This window comes from Rhamphochromis sp. 'chilingali', assembly GCF_963969265.1.
Source record: "Rhamphochromis sp. 'chilingali' genome assembly, chromosome: 14".
Lineage (NCBI taxonomy): Eukaryota > Metazoa > Chordata > Actinopteri > Cichliformes > Cichlidae > Rhamphochromis > Rhamphochromis sp. 'chilingali'.
This window is the reverse complement of record NC_137941.1, coordinates 23,896,081-23,913,833: the sequence shown is the minus strand read 5'-3', so window position 1 is coordinate 23,913,833 and position 17,753 is coordinate 23,896,081. Positions and strand designations below refer to the sequence as shown.

General features: G+C 42.1%; 1 protein-coding gene across 2 annotated transcripts in view; it reads left to right on the top strand.

Annotated features, from left to right (window-relative positions):
* nalcn (sodium leak channel, non-selective) overlaps window positions 1–17,753 on the top strand; it is a 68,359-nt gene that overhangs the window by 28,563 nt on the left and 22,043 nt on the right. For both annotated transcript variants that reach the window (XM_080902698.1, XM_080902699.1), the window contains exons 13-17: window positions 184–315; window positions 1,418–1,585; window positions 6,331–6,522; window positions 11,607–11,744; window positions 12,242–12,316. In XM_080902698.1, the coding sequence (XP_080758824.1) occupies window positions 184–315; window positions 1,418–1,585; window positions 6,331–6,522; window positions 11,607–11,744; window positions 12,242–12,316 (705 nt within the window). The remainder of the gene's footprint in view (window positions 1–183; window positions 316–1,417; window positions 1,586–6,330; window positions 6,523–11,606; window positions 11,745–12,241; window positions 12,317–17,753) is intronic.

Genomic DNA, 17,753 nt, shown 5'->3' with positions numbered 1-17,753 from the left:
CTGAACAGATTGGACTGACACAGTCAACTACTGTCCAACATGCTGAATTGAGGGAAGCGTTCCAGACTAACTCGCTGCCAGCTAATGGTCTAAATACTAATTGTCTCCTGTGTCTATTTGAGTAAAAGAAAACAAAAGCATTCCTGCTATTCTACTTCAATTACCTTTCTGCTTTTCACACAGCAAATGATGCGGTCATCTGTGTTCCACATGTTCATCTTAAGCATGGTTGCCGTGGATGTCATCGTTGCTGCTAGCAACTATTATAAAGGCGAGAATTACCGCAGACACTATGACGAGTTTTACCTGGCAGAGGTGAGATTTATTTATCTATCTGTCTATCTATCTATCTATATATATATATATATATATATATATATATATATATATATATATATATATATATATATATATATATATATATATATATGAATGCAAATCTATGACAACTTTTATTATTAATTTTAATTAAACGCAGAGTATTCTGTTTTAAGATTAAACAGCTTTAAGGTAATTCTTGTTTTTTTGTTTTTTTAATTTCATCGTTTTAGAATATACACAAGTGTGATACTGTGTGTCCTTCAGGTTGGTTTGATGTCATCTGTATGCAGGTGACATCACACCAGCAATGACGATAAGGATTGTGCCCACTATCCCAGTCACTTCACACCTCACTCTCTTATACAGCTGGATGGAGGAGATAAGAAAAGGGAAAACCCACACAAAATATTGCCTTCTGTCTCCTTCCCTTCCTATCATGCAGACACCCATCTGCAGATTTGTTCTAATCTGTGTGAAGGATTTGAAGGGTATATAGGAACGAGGCATTCGGTTTAGAGAAATGCATGTTTTACAGAATGTCTCAGATCCTTTGCATGGTAGTCCAGTGTTTTACTATTGCTGTCAGCTCGACTAGAAGATACAGATTTAAAATAAAAAAGAAGAAAAAAAAAACATATTCTGCTGTTAAAGGATCTGGGTACTAAAGTGACCTGTATGTAGTCCTGGTCTGTCATCCTCTGAAAGCATGAAGAGAAACACACACAAAAATATTTTTGCTTAAAAAAAAAAGCACAACAATCAGCCTCCTTTTGTTTCAAATACTTTTTGAAACAGGCAAAGTACTGATGTAATATAGTGGTAAACATCTCACTGTCCTACATTTTTTGAGCTGTCTATGTTTCTGTTGGATGTTTTTGGTTGGACACATCCTCTCTACTTCTTAGTAATAGGATTGTATTATTTTAGACAATTTCATCATCAATATTTCTTTTTATATTAAAAATTTGTTATATATCAGCATGCTTTGCGACAGTGCATTGTAGCCATAAATAGAAGTTCATCCACAGAATATTATAGTATATGCCCTCCTGAAAGATGTCAAATGCAAAAAGGGATTTTCCCCCTTCTGTCCTAGGTTGCATTTACTGTGCTGTTTGACCTAGAAGCTCTTCTGAAGATCTGGTGTCTAGGCTTCACTGGCTACATCAGCTCCTCTTTGCACAAGTTTGAATCTCTGCTGGTGGTGGGAACCACTCTGCACATCTACCCTGACCTCTACCATTCCCAGTTTACCTACTTTCAGGTATGGTTGCACAACTACATGCATAAACATTTTCATGTATTTTGATTGAGAAAGCATGATTCCGTACACATTTATCAGTCCCATGAAGAACAGATGCTGTGAATCGTTTTGTAACTTTCCCGTGATCATGCAAATAAACCATATCACTAGTCTCTGTACTTCCATACATTTAAAGTTATTTCATGTTTTGCTGTGACAATAATGATTCCAAATATATCAGGAGAGTGTCTTTATCGATTCTGGGATTGGAGGAGCCCTCAAACATCACATGTCGGGTTTACGCTCCGCAACATTTTTTGGACTCTACTTAAAAAAATGTTGTTGGTGTGAAAAATGTTAATAATATCAGAATACAAAAACGTGCAGAAGAGTTCAACTCTATATGTAATTGCAAATAGAACAAAGACACAGTATCCGATGTTTAAACTGAGAACATGCTTATTTTAAATTGAAGCCAGGAAAAATGTTTTAAAAGAAGTGGAGGCAACAACAGACAGGAGAAGAAATCTGCACCGAGGGCCAGGGCTGAAAGCCAATCCTAAATGGCCGTCTCGAGGATCTTCGGGCCCTTGGGCTGCATTGCATTAAAAACAGACGTGTAATCGCTGCACAGGCTGAGGAACCACTGTTAATGTTGTTTCTGCACCCACAATATGTTAAAACTCTTCTATGTAAAGAAAAAAAAACATATACAAACAAAAGATCCCAAAATGGCAAGTAATTGGTTTCCTCAGTAACCCATTGCTTTTGGAGTGCTGCTAAAAGAGTATGTGATGCAACACAGTAGCAAACAGGCCCATGTCCCAGGCTTTTTTAGTCAAATAAAAAAGAAATGTCCATTTCATCATCTGATTTGTTGTCATCAGTGATTTTCAAAACATTGCCTTTTACTTAAGTCTTAAGACGTAAACATTTAAAGTTAATCCAAAGCCAATTCAAAGTATATCTTTAATCAGTCTGAGGATCTGAGGTAAAATTACAATTTACAGTTGTGATCTGACTGGACCCCTGAATCCATGAATCCATCCACACAATCTGCAACTAGATCCATATATATTTGGACACAACTTTGATTTTTTTACCTGTTTACTGAAACATATTCCAATTATAGTTATATAATGGACATGGACATAATGTGTAGACTTTCAGCTTTCATTTAATGGTATCCACATTCAAATTGGGTGAAGGGTTTAAGGGTTTCAGCTCCTTAAAATGTGCCACCCTCTTTTTAAAGAGACCAAAAGTAATTGGATGATGACTCAAAGGCTGTTTCATGGGCAGTGTAGGCACTTACTTTGTTATGTCATTGTCAATGAAGCAGTCAAAAGGGTTGATTTGAGGTGTGGTGCTTGCATTTGGAAGATTTTTCTGTGAACAGACAACATGTGGTCAAGGAACTCTCCATAAAGGTGAAACAAGCCATCCTTTAACTGCAAAAACAGAAAAAAACCCATTCTAGGAGTGGTACATCCTGATAAAGAAAGAAAGCACTGGTGAACTCGGCATCACAAAAAGACCTGAACATCCCAGGACGAAACCTAGGAGTTTATTAAAGCAAAGAAGTGGAATATTCTTGAATGGCCAAGTTAATCACCTGATATTAACTGACGCGAGCATGCATTTTTCACTTGTTGAAGACTAAACTTCGGACAGAAAGGCCCACAAACAAACAGCAACTGAAAGCCGCTGCAGTAAAGGCCTGGCAGAGCATTAAAAAGGTAGGAAACCGAGCCTCTGGTGATGACCATGAGTTCGAGACTTCAGGCTGTCATTGCCAGCAAAGAGTTTTCAACCAAGTATTAGAAATGAACATTTTATTTTCAGTTATTTAATTTGGCCAATTAATTCTGAGCCCCTGAAATGAAGGGATTGTATTAAAAAGTTCATCACATTTTTATTCTTTCTTTTTGTTCAGTCCACTGAATAAAAGGTGAAAGCCTGCACTTGAACTCGTCTGAGTTGTTTCATTTAAAATTCATTGTGGTAATTTAAAGATGCCTAAACATATTTAGGGACCTAACTGTATTTTCTGATGACTAAAATTTCTTTACCCCAGAACCTTGTTGGGTTCGAATCCACCACTTGGCTGGTGCCTTTCTGTGTGGAGTTGGCATGTTCTATCCGTGCTTGTGTGGGTTCTCTCCGGGTACTTGGGCTTCCTCCCACAGTCCAAAGACATTCAGATAGTAGGATAAGGTTAATTGGTGATTCGAAATTGCCCATAGGTGTGAAAGTGAGTGTGAATGGTTGGCTGTCTCTTTGTGTTAGCCCTGCAACAGACTGGCGACCTGTCCAGGTTGTACCCTGGATAAAATGAGTTTAGTATTAAGTTTTTATGTTCCTTAGTTCCCAGTATTGTGTAGATATCTGATGTTTTCAGGGATATTTTCAGTGAAAAGTTACATTCTGGTTATTTATTGGTATTTTGTAGGGATCGGTTATGTGACTTTTGCATATGAGCCAAACAGCTGGGATGTTATTCTGTTGATAGAAGCAACAGTGTATTATGCCTTTGGCCTCACTTTTGTAGAGGTGCTAGTTGTAGTGCTCCATGCTTTTTTTTTCTCTACAAATTCTGTGTTGTCCTTGAATGCTTGTGTGGGTGTGATCTTACATCCTCCAAAATGGTTTGCACATTTTTTTTTCTTTTTTGCATTCCAGTGTTCAGGCCAGAAAAACAAATGGCCCATGAGGGAAGGTGCCTTGTTGCTCTAACAAAGCCTTTAAGTATTGTATCGGACCAAATTTGAACCGATTGACCTTGATCTAGTAACTATGACAGAGCTCTAAGGATGATCTAACAGGAAGAGGCTTCTCGATGGGTTTTTAATGAGCCTTGACCAAACAATCTGCCCGCTGACTCTCTCACAATAGCTGCCATTCCCACATGTGCAAGGCTTTCAATTCGAGACCTGGAAATATAGAGATTAGCTGTGGCTGAACAGTTGAAAGCTACAGTTCACTTGATATTTGTTACACTGTTATATGAGTTTTTCCAAAATGAACATTGTATTTATTTTAATTCTGTTAAGTGTGATTGAATTTATGTGTATGGAAAAAATGCTGTCAGTGGTTGTACACAATGTTTTCACCATTTTTTTCTAATGCAATTACTTCATCCTTTTAACTAATAAGTAATTTTTTTTAGAGAATCTTTAATTTAAGTGCATTGATTCTGCCTCACTCATTGATCACTCTTACTTTTCATCTTTTTCCAAGCAGGTTGCACTTTAAGAAGATGACATTTTTTTCATGAGCAATTCATTTAAATTTTCTGGGCTCAAATCAGGTCACTAGAAGAAACTAGCCAAAGCAGTTTTTGTATTCTCTTTTTTATTTAGCTCTGTCTAACGGAGCATTTGAAAAGCTTCATTCTTTAGGTTCCTGCTTATTGTAAAACTTTGACACACACACACACACACACACACACACACACACACACACACACACACACACACACACACACACACACACACACACACACACACACACACACACACACACGCACACACAAACATGCACAAAGGTCCATTCAGACAAAACAGCCCATATAAATAGGCCAGAAGAATGGACACTTCCCATCTGTGTGCGTTATTAATTTATTTATTGAGAGAGGCAGGAAGCGGTATAATTGTTCAGTGTTTCTTGTAAGAGTCCACTGCTCAAATTAAGATCATTGGTATTTATTATTATTATTAATATGGCTTTAAATGCTTACTTGGGTAGCTTTGATATCTTTGACAGTGACAGTATGGCACATCACACAGTTTAGTTTCGTGTTAAGAATTGCATTGGCTTGCATGAAGCTGAATTCAGAAGCTCAAGCACCAACCCAGCTGGAAAATGATTCTCTGGGTGTCATTTATTGTTAATTATCAGTGTCAGATACACTTTATTATTTGGCATACAAGAACAAGGTTTTGATTAAGTCAACATCATCTTGTCGCCAGACCAAGCTGCTTTTTTGCTAATGTCACGTCTGGTTTTAAGGAATGGAGATTTGTTTCAGTCTGAATTTGAATTGCCATAATGGCAATACCTCAATGTACCTAATATGAATTCTGAGAATAAAAACAAGACAGCAGCAGCTTTGTTGTTTGAAGAAGCGGGAGGGGGGGACTTTTGCTGGTAATTGCCTTGTATCCTCTGTGGATTTACCCTTGTTTGCTTTGTCCTTAGCCTCAAATTATTAATTTATTTTAAAATAGACAGTTGCTATCATGGTATGTGAAGAGTGGAACATACTTTGTATCACTTCTGCTGTGAGTTTTATTACTGTCTTTATTTTTATTTTTTACTCGAGGCTTCCTTTTAGAACAGTATCCTATGTTTGTCTTTTTTATTTTGTTGTATATCTAGGATATAGGGGAGAGCTGTTTATTTGGCCTAGTATGGGATTCTGAAGAAAAGCCTGTGGTCGAAGGCTTTGCAGAGAGGAGCTCGATCAATAGCTACTCTCTGATCCAAGCCTGACAAAGATGCATTACCTTTTGGAATTGTTGTCACCACAGGCAATTTAGGGACTAATCCCACTGACAGACCACAGTATCACCTCACTGTTACCACTGGATCAAGTTGAATGCTCTCACTTTTAAAATCAATATGTAATCCATGTGCTGCTATGTTTGCTTTTTATAACCATGATATGTATTTTAAATTCTCCCTAAAACCTAAATTATAAACTTTATGAAAAGGGGGGCACAGAAAGCAACCTGATGGTAATGATGTCTTTTTCTTTCCCTTAGGTGCTACGTGTGGTGCGCTTGATTAAGATTTCCCCAGCTCTGGAAGACTTTGTCTATAAGATATTCGGACCAGGTAAAAAATTAGGCAGCCTGGTGGTGTTCACAGCCAGCCTTCTCATCGTAATGTCTGCTATCAGCTTGCAAATGTTCTGCTTTGTGGAGGAGCTGGACCGTTTCACCACCTTCCCCAGGGTAAGCAACCTTGAAGCTTATGTATATTTATAGAGCCAAGATTGTCTTGTCTGTGGGTTTGTGGTCATTCTTAATTCCTTAGACATCTTCAGTAACCATGTGTCACGGCGAGTGAGAGGAGCCGTGTGGAGGAAATGAAGGGGGATCCAAACGCAGGCAGTAGTGGAGAGGTGAAGGTGGTTTATTGAACACAAAATGAGGACAAACAGCAAATGGAGCTCGAACTAAACTATACAGGGAAACAGCTAAACTATAGCGCAGAAACCAGAACATGAACATGAAGCAGGGCGAGCAGAAGCAGACGATGGTTAACAGCAGGGTGAACACATGAGCGAGACACGGTGGTTACACAGACGGACCAGCAACTACAATGACGGAGGACACGACTTAAATACACACAGAGAAACACGGGAATTACACACAGGTGGTGGACACAGCTGGGAATAATCCGTAAGACGAGACAGAGGTAAAACTGAACACTCACATAAGACGCAGACCTTCACAATAAAACATCACACGCAGGCTCGACATAGAGAGACAGACAGGAAATGACATATGAAACTAAGCCCACATCTTAAACCCAGACAAACAGAAACATGGAACTCTCATAATAGACATCATATTCATCACCATAACACGACAAGAGAACAAGAACACAATCCCTGATGCAAACTTAAATCAAAACACAATAAACTCAAAATACTGGGTCCAACGGGCCCAGAACCGTGACAGTACCCCCCCTCAAAGGGCTGGCTCCCGACAGCCCCAAACAAAAAGCACAAGCACCAAGCCAGGGTGGGCGGAGGGGGCCCAGGAAGGAGGGCCCGAAACACAAAAAACCAGGAGCACGAGAGTCCAGAACCAAAACACGACTGTTCACTAGTCCATAACACAGTCAGGGGGCCGACCATGCACACAGCAATGGCGGCGACGGGCAAACAGTTCTGGGGACCGACCGTGCACACGGCAACGGCGGCGACGGGCAAACAGTTCTGGAGGCCGACCACTTGGAAGGTAGTGGCGGCCACCGAGCAGGTCCGGAGGACGGCCGCGATGCCAGCGGCGGCGACGAACTCTTTCCGGAGGCCGTCCCCGAAGGCCATGATGCCATCTTAGAGGCCCGGAAAACGGCCGGCAGAGGCGAGGCAGAACGGGTCGAGCTGGCTCCGACGGCGGTGTGGCAACCGCAGGATCAGACGAGGCGGGACCAGACGAAGGCGGAGCCGAGGCCGGACCAGACGAGACTGAAGACACGGAGGCCGGACCAGGCGAGACTGAAGACACGGAGGCCGGACCAGGCGAGACTGAAGACACGGAGGCCGGTCCAGGCGAGACTGAAGACACGGAGGCCGGTCCAGGCGAGACTGAGGTTGAAGCGGAGGCCGGACCAGGCGAGACTGAGGTTGAAGCGGAGGCTGGACCAGGCGTGGATGACGGCGACGAGACAGAAGTGGAGGCTGGACCAGGCGTGGATGACGGCAGCGGGACGGCTGCGGAACCTGACGGCAGCGGGACGGCTGCGGAACCTGACGGCAGCGACGCTGCAGGAGGTGATGTGGAGATGTGCTGGCTGGGTCCTCCAGGACCGTCAGCAGGTGTGAGGATGTGCTGGCTGGGTCCTCCAGGACCCTCAGCTAACGAGGCGTGGTGCTGGGTGGGCTCCTCGGGCCCTCCAGCAGACGACACTTGAGGCTGGCTGGGTTCTCCTAAACCCCCAGCAGACGACACTTGAGGCTGGCTGGGTTCTCCTAAACCCCCAGCAGAAGACACTTGAGGCTGGCCGGGCTCCTCAGGCCCTCCAGCCGACGAGGCAGGACGCTGGCTGGGTTCACCTGAACCCCCAGCTAACATGACTTGAGACTGGACGGGCTCCTCAGGCCCTCCAGTGAAAGCAGTCTCTGAAGCAGCAGGTACGGAGACCTCTGCCAGTGTGGACACTGGCTGGGACTGAGCAGCACCGTGGCTAGACTCAGGCAGCAACAGTGGGATACAGTCCTCAGAGGGCTGGAAGTGTTCCCCAATACACTCAGCAGAGGACTGAGGCGGACGGGTGAACTCACTTGAGCTCTCAGGGGGTGCTGAGAGCCGAGACTGTTCAGGTGAGTTCTCCGGTGAGGCTGCTGGTGCTGGTGTCTTGACCTCTAGGGGTCCAGAGTTGGCTGGTGACTGACACCCAGCCTCTGGGGAGGCCCTAGAGGGAGCAACTGTCTCTGAGATGGCCAGCTTAAGTGAACCAGCTAAAGTTTGTATGAAGTGTGTTCCCTGCTTGTGATGAGGCTTCGAGGATGATGGCTGGGTTAATGAGTGGGCAGACAGCTGAACTGGTGGCAACAGAGCTATAGGCAGTGAAGCGGCTACAGACTGAACTGAGGGCAGCTGGGCTACAGACTGAACTGAGGGCAGCTGGGCTACAGACTGAACTGAGGGCAGCTGGGCTACAGACTGAGGTGAAAGTAAGGATGGAACAATATGGTCAGAAAAACCAGTTTCAGAAAGGTTTATAGCTTTCCCTGAAGGAACTGACAGAGACAAGAAAGCTTCCCTGACACTTAAATTCCCTATGTTCGTAGTGCTAGGCTCAGCTACTCCGGGCATGGGAACAACAGCGTGAACATAGTCATTAGCACGAAAAGTCGGCTCAACAAAGGCAGTCTTAGGAGCAATGGTCATGGGTGAGACGGAGAAATCCTTATCATGTTTAGAGGAGACACAAAAAATAGCTCCAGAAGAAATAGACCTAGCATCTGGGTAAAAAGGAACAAAAAGAGTGTCTGCTTCACCCACCACAGCCGACTGTTTTGACATCCTGAAGTCCGGCTGTGGGGTGCCGCGCCGGTGACGCGAACGTTGCTTCCTCCCTGCCGACTGCTCCGGCGGGCCGGGCAAAACCTCCGGCGGGCCGGGCAAAACCTCCGGCAGGAGAAGCTGACGTGACTGTTCCGGGGCGGCCGTAGTCCGCTGCTGCTGGACAAAGTCTGTGGATTCCCGAGCTCGCACCACCCCCCGGGCTTTATGCAGGTTGCAGATTAAGCCTGAAACTCCCTTAAGCTGGCAGAGGTAGGGATTTCCTTCCAAGATTGCCTCGATGGCTTTTAACCCCACCACTCTTGCCCTTGCGTTGGTGGTGTGGGTTACCCAGTCCATCAGGCGTCGGATGCGTGCGAGGTCGCTCTCTCCAGACAAAGCTGCTGGATCCATCTTGTGGCTGGTCCGTACTGTCACGGCGAGTGAGAGGAGCCGTGTGGAGGAAATGAAGGGGGATCCAAATGCAGGCAGTAGTGGAGAGGTGAAGGTGGTTTATTGAACACAAAATGAGGACAAACAGCAAATGGAGCTCGAACTAAACTATACAGGGAAACAGCTAAACTATAGCGCAGAAACCAGAACATGAACATGAAGCAGGGCGAGCAGAAGCAGACGATGGTTAACAGCAGGGTGAACACACGAGCGAGACACGGTGGTTACACAGACGGACCAGCAACTACAATGACGGAGGACACGACTTAAATACACACAGAGAAACACGGGAATTACACACAGGTGGTGGACACAGCTGGGAATAATCCGTAAGACGAGACAGAGGTAAAACTGAACACTCACATAAGACGCAGACCTTCACAATAAAACATCACACGCAGGCTCGACATAGAGAGACAGACAGGAAATGACATATGAAACTAAGCCCACATCTTAAACCCAGACAAACAGAAACATGGAACTCTCATAATAGACATCATATTCATCACCATAACACGACAAGAGAACAAGAACACAATCCCTGATGCAAACTTAAATCAAAACACAATAAACTCAAAATACTGGGTCCAACGGACCCAGAACCGTGACACCATGATTTATTTGAAGAGACTGTTTAGTAGGCTGCCATCAAGAGTTAAAATTCAGTTTTTCTTTTGTCAGCTTTGTCTCAGCATAATATTCTTAAGTTCTTAAGAAATTAAGAAAAAGCAGTGCTGCTTGCATTTCCATTGCACTGCAGCCTCTCTATTGTGTGTGCTACACTCTGCAACCTTTTCAAAATTGCCCAAGGTTGTGTTTTAATAACATACATCTTGTATCCAGAAGAGGGGACCTGTGGGGTGGAAAGGAATAGTTTCTTCTCAGGCAAACATGCAGTGCAATTTAAATTGAACTATTCGGGTACATAAACTACACCAAAAGGAATTTTTTTTTTTTTATGAGCAGCACCAATAAGGAGATCTCATGCATCCAGTGGGGAGGCCCTGCAGATGCTGATAATGGGTAGCATGACAGGTCGACAGATGTGGCATCTCCTTTGATTTTTAAGTGCTCGCAAGCTTCTCTCTCTCATTAGCAACGTCTTTCCATCTCCTATTTTTTCCTTCTCTCCTTTCCAACGTTTCTCTGATCCTGGGCACAGCGGGATATGAAGGGCTGCTCATGAACAGATGCCACTTGTTTGCTGTGTTTCCCCTTCTCTCTCTTACTTTCCCTCTTCTGTTTCACACACTCACATAGATGCATCCAGTCACGTCATACTTAATCATGTTTGGCTGTCTTCCCTATGGGCAGACCTGTTGTTGGGTTTTGTCTTTATGTGCAGTGACTGGGACATTGTAGCAGGTGGGAGGGGCAGAGGCGGTTGGGGTGGGCGGGGGTGTGGGGCCAGCTGGGTGCGTGCTGTCTGAAGGAGAAAGGGTAAGAAGAAAGTGCAGGCGTGCCATTTGACTCCAGGGGCTGTCGTGTCGCAGCTGGCTGTTCCCTACACCTTCATCTGACCTCTCTCAAGTGCATGAGAGGGCAGGAGACCAGAGGAGAGGGGAAAAAAGGAAAAAGCTGTCTCCTCGCTTTTTCTGCATTGCTTATGTTTGGAAATCTTAGTCACACGGTTGTGAAAGATGGTCAGAAGGGGATATGTGCATTAGCTGTGTGATTTGCTCACCAGTGAAAGGGAATCTTTCAAATGCCAAATGTCTTTCTCGGTTTGATTTCCTTCCTTTTTGCTTTTGTCTTTCTTTCCCGCTCTGGGCTGCTTTCACTTTAGTTGGCTTCTCTGGCCTTCAGTCTCGCTCACTTGCTTTTACCCTGTGCTTCCCTCCCTTCAGGCATTCATGTCCATGTTCCAGATTCTAACACAGGAGGGCTGGATAGATGTCATGGACCAGACGCTGGTGGCTGTAGGTCATATGTGGGCTCCAGTTGTAGCCATTTACTTCATCCTCTACCATCTGTTTGCCACCCTGGTGAGGAAGAAATGATGCTGCATGAAATGTAAAGTTAATTAAATAGACTGTTGGAATTGTGTTTTAGTACATTGTAAATTGACAATAGAAATCTATATTAAAACTCTGTATTCTGTGTTTTTCTCTGTTAAAAACTAGTTAGAAGTTTAAAGTGACAAAAGGATACATGGATTTCTTTCTTTATATTTTCAATTAGAGCCATGCCCCTTCATTGTTCTCTCAACTGGCACATCTAATCACAGTTAATCAGACTTGCAGACGTAAGAAGTGCTGACATTTCAGTGTTTGGCCTTCTGATACGGGGAGCCATCAGCCAGCACAGACGCTCTCTAGATGACTCACAGCTCACTCTAGACAGATAGGATGTCTCCCGTGAGAAAACGAGCAACAAATACAATTACTGAGCGGACTCCATACTTGAAAACATCTTATTATTACTTTAATGATATTAATGACACAGGAAATGTTCAATGGCACTTTGTCTTATTGCATTTTAGATTCTGCTCAGTCTTTTTGTGGCTGTTATTTTGGACAATCTGGAGTTGGATGAAGACTTGAAGAAGCTCAAACAGGTAAGAAGTTTATATCAGATACAGAGGCTCGCTAGTTATGGTAATGGAAATGCTTACTGTTCAAATGAATACTTACCTCATTCCATCTCATAAGCCAAGTTCAGTGTCTGATTTTATTTATTTATTTTTTAAATATAGGATGTACTAGCCATTCTTCAAATGTTTAGATATTAATATTGCCTCATTAAGAACACAAGCCTTGCTGGCAACTATTAAAATCTTTGAAATTCAAGCTAAAAACAAGCTAAACCATCCATGGGTTTTGCAAATAATGTGAATAAAGCTGGTGTCATGACAATGCCTCGCTAAGCTTGTGTGATTTGCCTTGGCGGTCTCGTATTTACTATGGCAATGTACTGTATTGTATATCAGTGAATCGCCAACAGCTTTGTGAGGGGTATTTTCAGATTTTATGTGTTGCAGTGTTGTAGTGGAGCTACGGGATGCTGTTTTTTATACTGGCTTATTTGCAAAGCTGTCGAGTCATCTATAGTTTCCACCTTCTCTTGTTAATCTTCTTTCTGCTTATTTATTCTTCTGCTGCCATTAGATCCTTTTACACAGGAGTACAAAATTGTTATACTGATTGGGGCAGTCGGCTGATTCTTTTACCATTTGTTTTTTGAGTATGTTTAGCACTGTTGCATAAAAAGACTCTTTTTATGCAAGTTTTTCCTGTTTTATATATATATTATTATATATATTGGATGCAGTATATAGGTAGGGTGACTAACCGTCCTCTTTTTTTGCACTTGGTGACTTGTAAAAGCCTATATGACATGTTTTATTTCACCATTCATTAACTGCACAGAGAAGACATTGTTTACATATGTTAAAGTTTTCTTTAAGCAAACAGTATTATTAAAGTTCTTCACGACTGACCCAAGTGTCCTCTCTTTTGGAAATCAAAATATGGTCACCCTCATATAGGGTAACATGAAAAAAACATTGTGTAACATTGTTCACACGCCACACTTTAACAACAGATTCTAACCTCTGCAATAGCAGTAGTTCAAAAAGTAAAAAATGGAAAACAAATGAAACAAAAACGAAATGTCACAAATTGGACTAAACAATGAAATGAATTCTACACATGTACTATATCCACAAAACTGTTGCTTCATTTTTCAGACTTTTGAATCGTCTTCTAGTTTAAAACTCAAATCATGGCTAACTTGCACCACTCCACTCCTAGTGTTCTCACCCTACGAAAAGCTTAACAGAGACATACTAAAGATTTAAGCCGCTGATTATTTTTGCGTTCTCTTTGTATCCATACAAAACCTTTACACAATTGTTTAATCAACTTGAATAGCATTGTGTACACACGCGCTCATATAAACTGTGTACCAGTAGATGGCTGGCAGGTCTCAGCTTCCTTGGACAGGTTATTTCCCACAGCTGAGTGATTAGGTGCAGTGAGTGTAAAATTGCCTATTTTACAGGTGCTTCAATCATGGATACAGGGCTGACTATAAATAAATGATAGATGGTAATCACCCTCCCTTCATGAGACGGCTTCTGCAAACATTTGGCAAAGGCCCAACAACAGGTCCAGCATATCTAAGAAATACACATGTAGGTCATGAGGGATGAGAAACCAATCACGGTGTATGTGATGGGTAATTTTTGCCTGGTTCTTGATGAATGACTTGACTGACTATTTGACTCACTATTTATCACAGGTGTGAGTTGTATTCATGACAAGCACTTTAAAAAAAAAAGAAATTTTTTTTTTTGTTTCTTTTCAGCTCAAAAATTGTTTTGTTACTAAAAGTATTGTGATTACAGACTGGATATCAATTAATATTTAGAGTAAGAATGCGACACCAAAGCCATGTGTGTGCATGTTGTCCTCCCTGAGACATTTTTAATCCTTTCTTCTTCACAGTTGGCTGAGCACAGTGATAGATGCTGTGTTCAAATTAATTGGAAATAATGGAACAACAAATTGAAGCAGAATAAACTATTCAAAGAGTGACTTCATACAAATCGTAGAATGTTACCTTGTATATTATATGAATTTTCATATTTTTATATCAGTGTGTATGCTGAGTCTCTGCTTTAGGTAGAAAGACCCACAGTACAGGGAACACTGCATACAGTGCGTAATTAGTGGTATTATTAGCTCAATGCGAGCAGTGCTTTTACCGTAATGTTGAACAATGAGTTTTAAATTACTGAGGGGAAAATTATGCTTTCGAAGGTGGTTGGTGACATTGTTTGTCTTTCACGGCTCTGGTCACGCTCTTTGTGTTTCAGAAATATCAGTTGTAAAACCTGTCAAACATGTCAGCTCCCCTTAACCTCCATTGTGTTTAGCTTCCACCCATGAAAAATGTCAGGACCAGTGTGGTTGCAGGCAGAAAGATGGGCTAGTGGGCTAGCAGTAGCTTTATGTATGCGTATCTCTGATTTGGTGTCAAGCCTTTGGAAGAGTCACAGTTCAGTTATGCAGATTTCCCCCCCGTGTGTGTTATGCCACTGCCAGTGTTATGTACTATGTAATCTCTTTAAACCTGATGTCCACACAGGTCAAGATTTTGGTGTCAAAAGCTTTCTGTTTGTAGTCTGCTGTAATCTTAGCTCTATTGAGTAGACACATTTGAACTGGCTTTGTTTGCATGAAGATAAGAGTGAAGTTTAAATCGGAAAACCATCAGTTTTTGTCTACTGGCAAGCTAGGTTAGCTAACCTAGCAAGCTAGCTTTTTATTTATCTGCACTTGTGAAAAATCAGCGGATGGAACTGGACGTCTCAGCTCAGAATCCAAGGGATACAGCAGAAGCCCTGAAAAAATGACCGGTGTCCTCAGATGCTAAGTCAGCAGACCAGTTTGCAGAATGTTTTCTACGTGAAATCCATCATAGTCTTGTTATATACTCCTCTCTGACATTAACATGATAAATGACTCCTAATGAACATATACTGGTCTAATTTATTTCGTTTGATTTAGTGCACTGGTGTGTAGTGGTTAATGCTGTTACCTCACAGCAAGAAGGTTCCAGGTTCAGTTGAGAACAACTAGGAGTTTGCATGATCTCTTTGTAACTGTGTGGTTTTCCACTGGGAACTGTGGTTTTCTCCCAGTCCAAAGACATAATTGTTGGGTATTTTGGTGTGAGTAAACATGGTTGTCTGTCTCTTTTTTACCCCTGTCATGTGCTGGCGTCCTGTGACAGCTGGGACGGGCTTCAGCCCTCCTGTGGTTAAGAAAACAGATGGGTTGATGGATTCAAATCAGTTAAATAAGATGTCTTATTAAGATCCATGCACAGTAGTTCACAGTTCTTCTGATTATTTGCTCTGGGGAACACTGGCAGGTTACATTCTTTTCTTGAACCATTTCCTGCAGGTATTTATAATGTTATTTAGTCAGCTTAATGTTTGACTGGTCCAACTTGGAAATAAATTTTCCTGTCAGGCATATTAGGTCAGCAGTATCCTCTTTAGAACAGTTCTATAGCCTCTTAAACACATATTTTCTGAAGATCCAAGATGACCCTTATTTGTCTTTATTCTTTTACTGAGTGTAAGGGAAACGTGAGCAGGAGTATAAAGGCACTGTGATCAAGGGGATCAAACTTTCTATGCTGTGTTATCTGATTGGTTTAATGATGCATGAGGTTTTGGCAGGTTTAACAGTCGTGAATCAGTGCATTGTAATCAGAGAGCCTGGAAGCAGGAGTATAGTTATGCTTGTATGCACACAGGCACATTCAACTATGCATGCACTGTATGCACATATAAAGAGGGATCATGGATAATCACAGACATGACAGTAAGCAGGACTGCAGCTGATTAACAAACTGGCTTATTCCTCCACACTCAAGCATCATGAGTACAAAAGTAACAGGAAAGTCTTATTGGTTCTTGAACACACACATACACAGATGTTCATCCTCCACTCATCAATGTTGATTAGGATTGTGTATTTATTGCTTGAGATGAAATTAGATGGAAATGCATAATGAAAGGAGGACCGGGACAGGAGATGACTAGACAGAAATGAAAGGAGGAAGGAGATCCCTGCCACACACACACTAGGCGCACACACTCATTCACAGCCCCCTAGGTGTGCTTTAGTACACAACTAATAGGAAACTCCCTCACAGGGTGACTGTGACTCAGGTGGTGGGGCAAGCTGTCCACTAATCACAACGTTGGCGGCACCTCCACCTGTCAAACGTCCTCAGTCAAATCACCATTCAAATCCCAATCTTTGATCAAGTGACTGACCGGGAGTGAGAACAAGGTGAAGTCATGCATGCAAGACAAGAATTATAGAGGAGGGAAATGTTTTTACTCTCTTATGTTACTCTTTTTTTGTATTAATAAGTTAATCATCATAATAATCGATTAAGGTTTAGTAATTTTGTTAACAGTGCTCATAAAACCACAGGCGGTATGCATATCTAAATTGTGAGTGAAACCTTTTCAAAAGGAGGAGGTTGCATGTTGTTGCTGCCTGTTATTGTGCTACCTTCATCTATGCTGCCATAGTTTGGTGGGCTATGTGGTGAGAGAGACTGATGGCCTGTCTTCATCCAACAAACTGTTCCTACTCGCAGAACAGTGCAGGACCAGAGGCTAGGAGCTTGAAAGGGAAGGGGGATGTTTATAGAGTGCCCGAAGATAGAGAAAGGTGTTTACCCCTAAAGGCAATGATGATGATAATAATGCATTTTTTATTTGTGCAAGGTATGAATTGTCAGTAGTGAAAAATCAGTTTCTTATTGCACACACACACTGATTTTTGCATATCTGTTTGTTTGGGTGAAGCTGAATATTCTAGCAACCAAACAGGTCCTCAGGCCTGGTAGATGAGTCATGAGGAACATATTTGCAAAATACTTAAAGGGGACAAGAAGAAAGTCAGAAAAGCTGAAAGCTATGCTGCCTTACAATTTGCAGTCGGTTAACAAATACAAACAAACTGACATTTGAATCCTATGCAGTCTTTTCCTTCTGTTCTTTGACACTTTCTCTCTGGCTTTTAAATTATTTTATAGTTTTATGTGGAAAGGGCAGAGGACAGGTAAAGGCATTGAGATTGTCTTTTTGTCCATCAGTGTTGGCAAGCTTATTTTAAACAGCTGCAGGTATATCCCATATAGTGCAGCTGTTGATCAGAATTCCTTAAAGAGCAACATTTGCACTATATAGAACAGAATATAAGCTTTTTTTTCCAGTGCCTTTACCTGTCACAAGACATGTAAGTGTACTATGTGAGCATTAACTCATTTGCAATAAAAGATAAATTTATAAGGGAACTTGACCAGCAGCATTATTGATATTGTAATAATATCATTGTCGCTTTTCCCACAATAAGTGTGTCTTGAAAATCTGATGTTGTGACATAACAGTTGGGTATGAATGAGGTAGAGAATGATTAATTACTATTGTACAACGGTGACAGGAGCATGCTGTATCATTG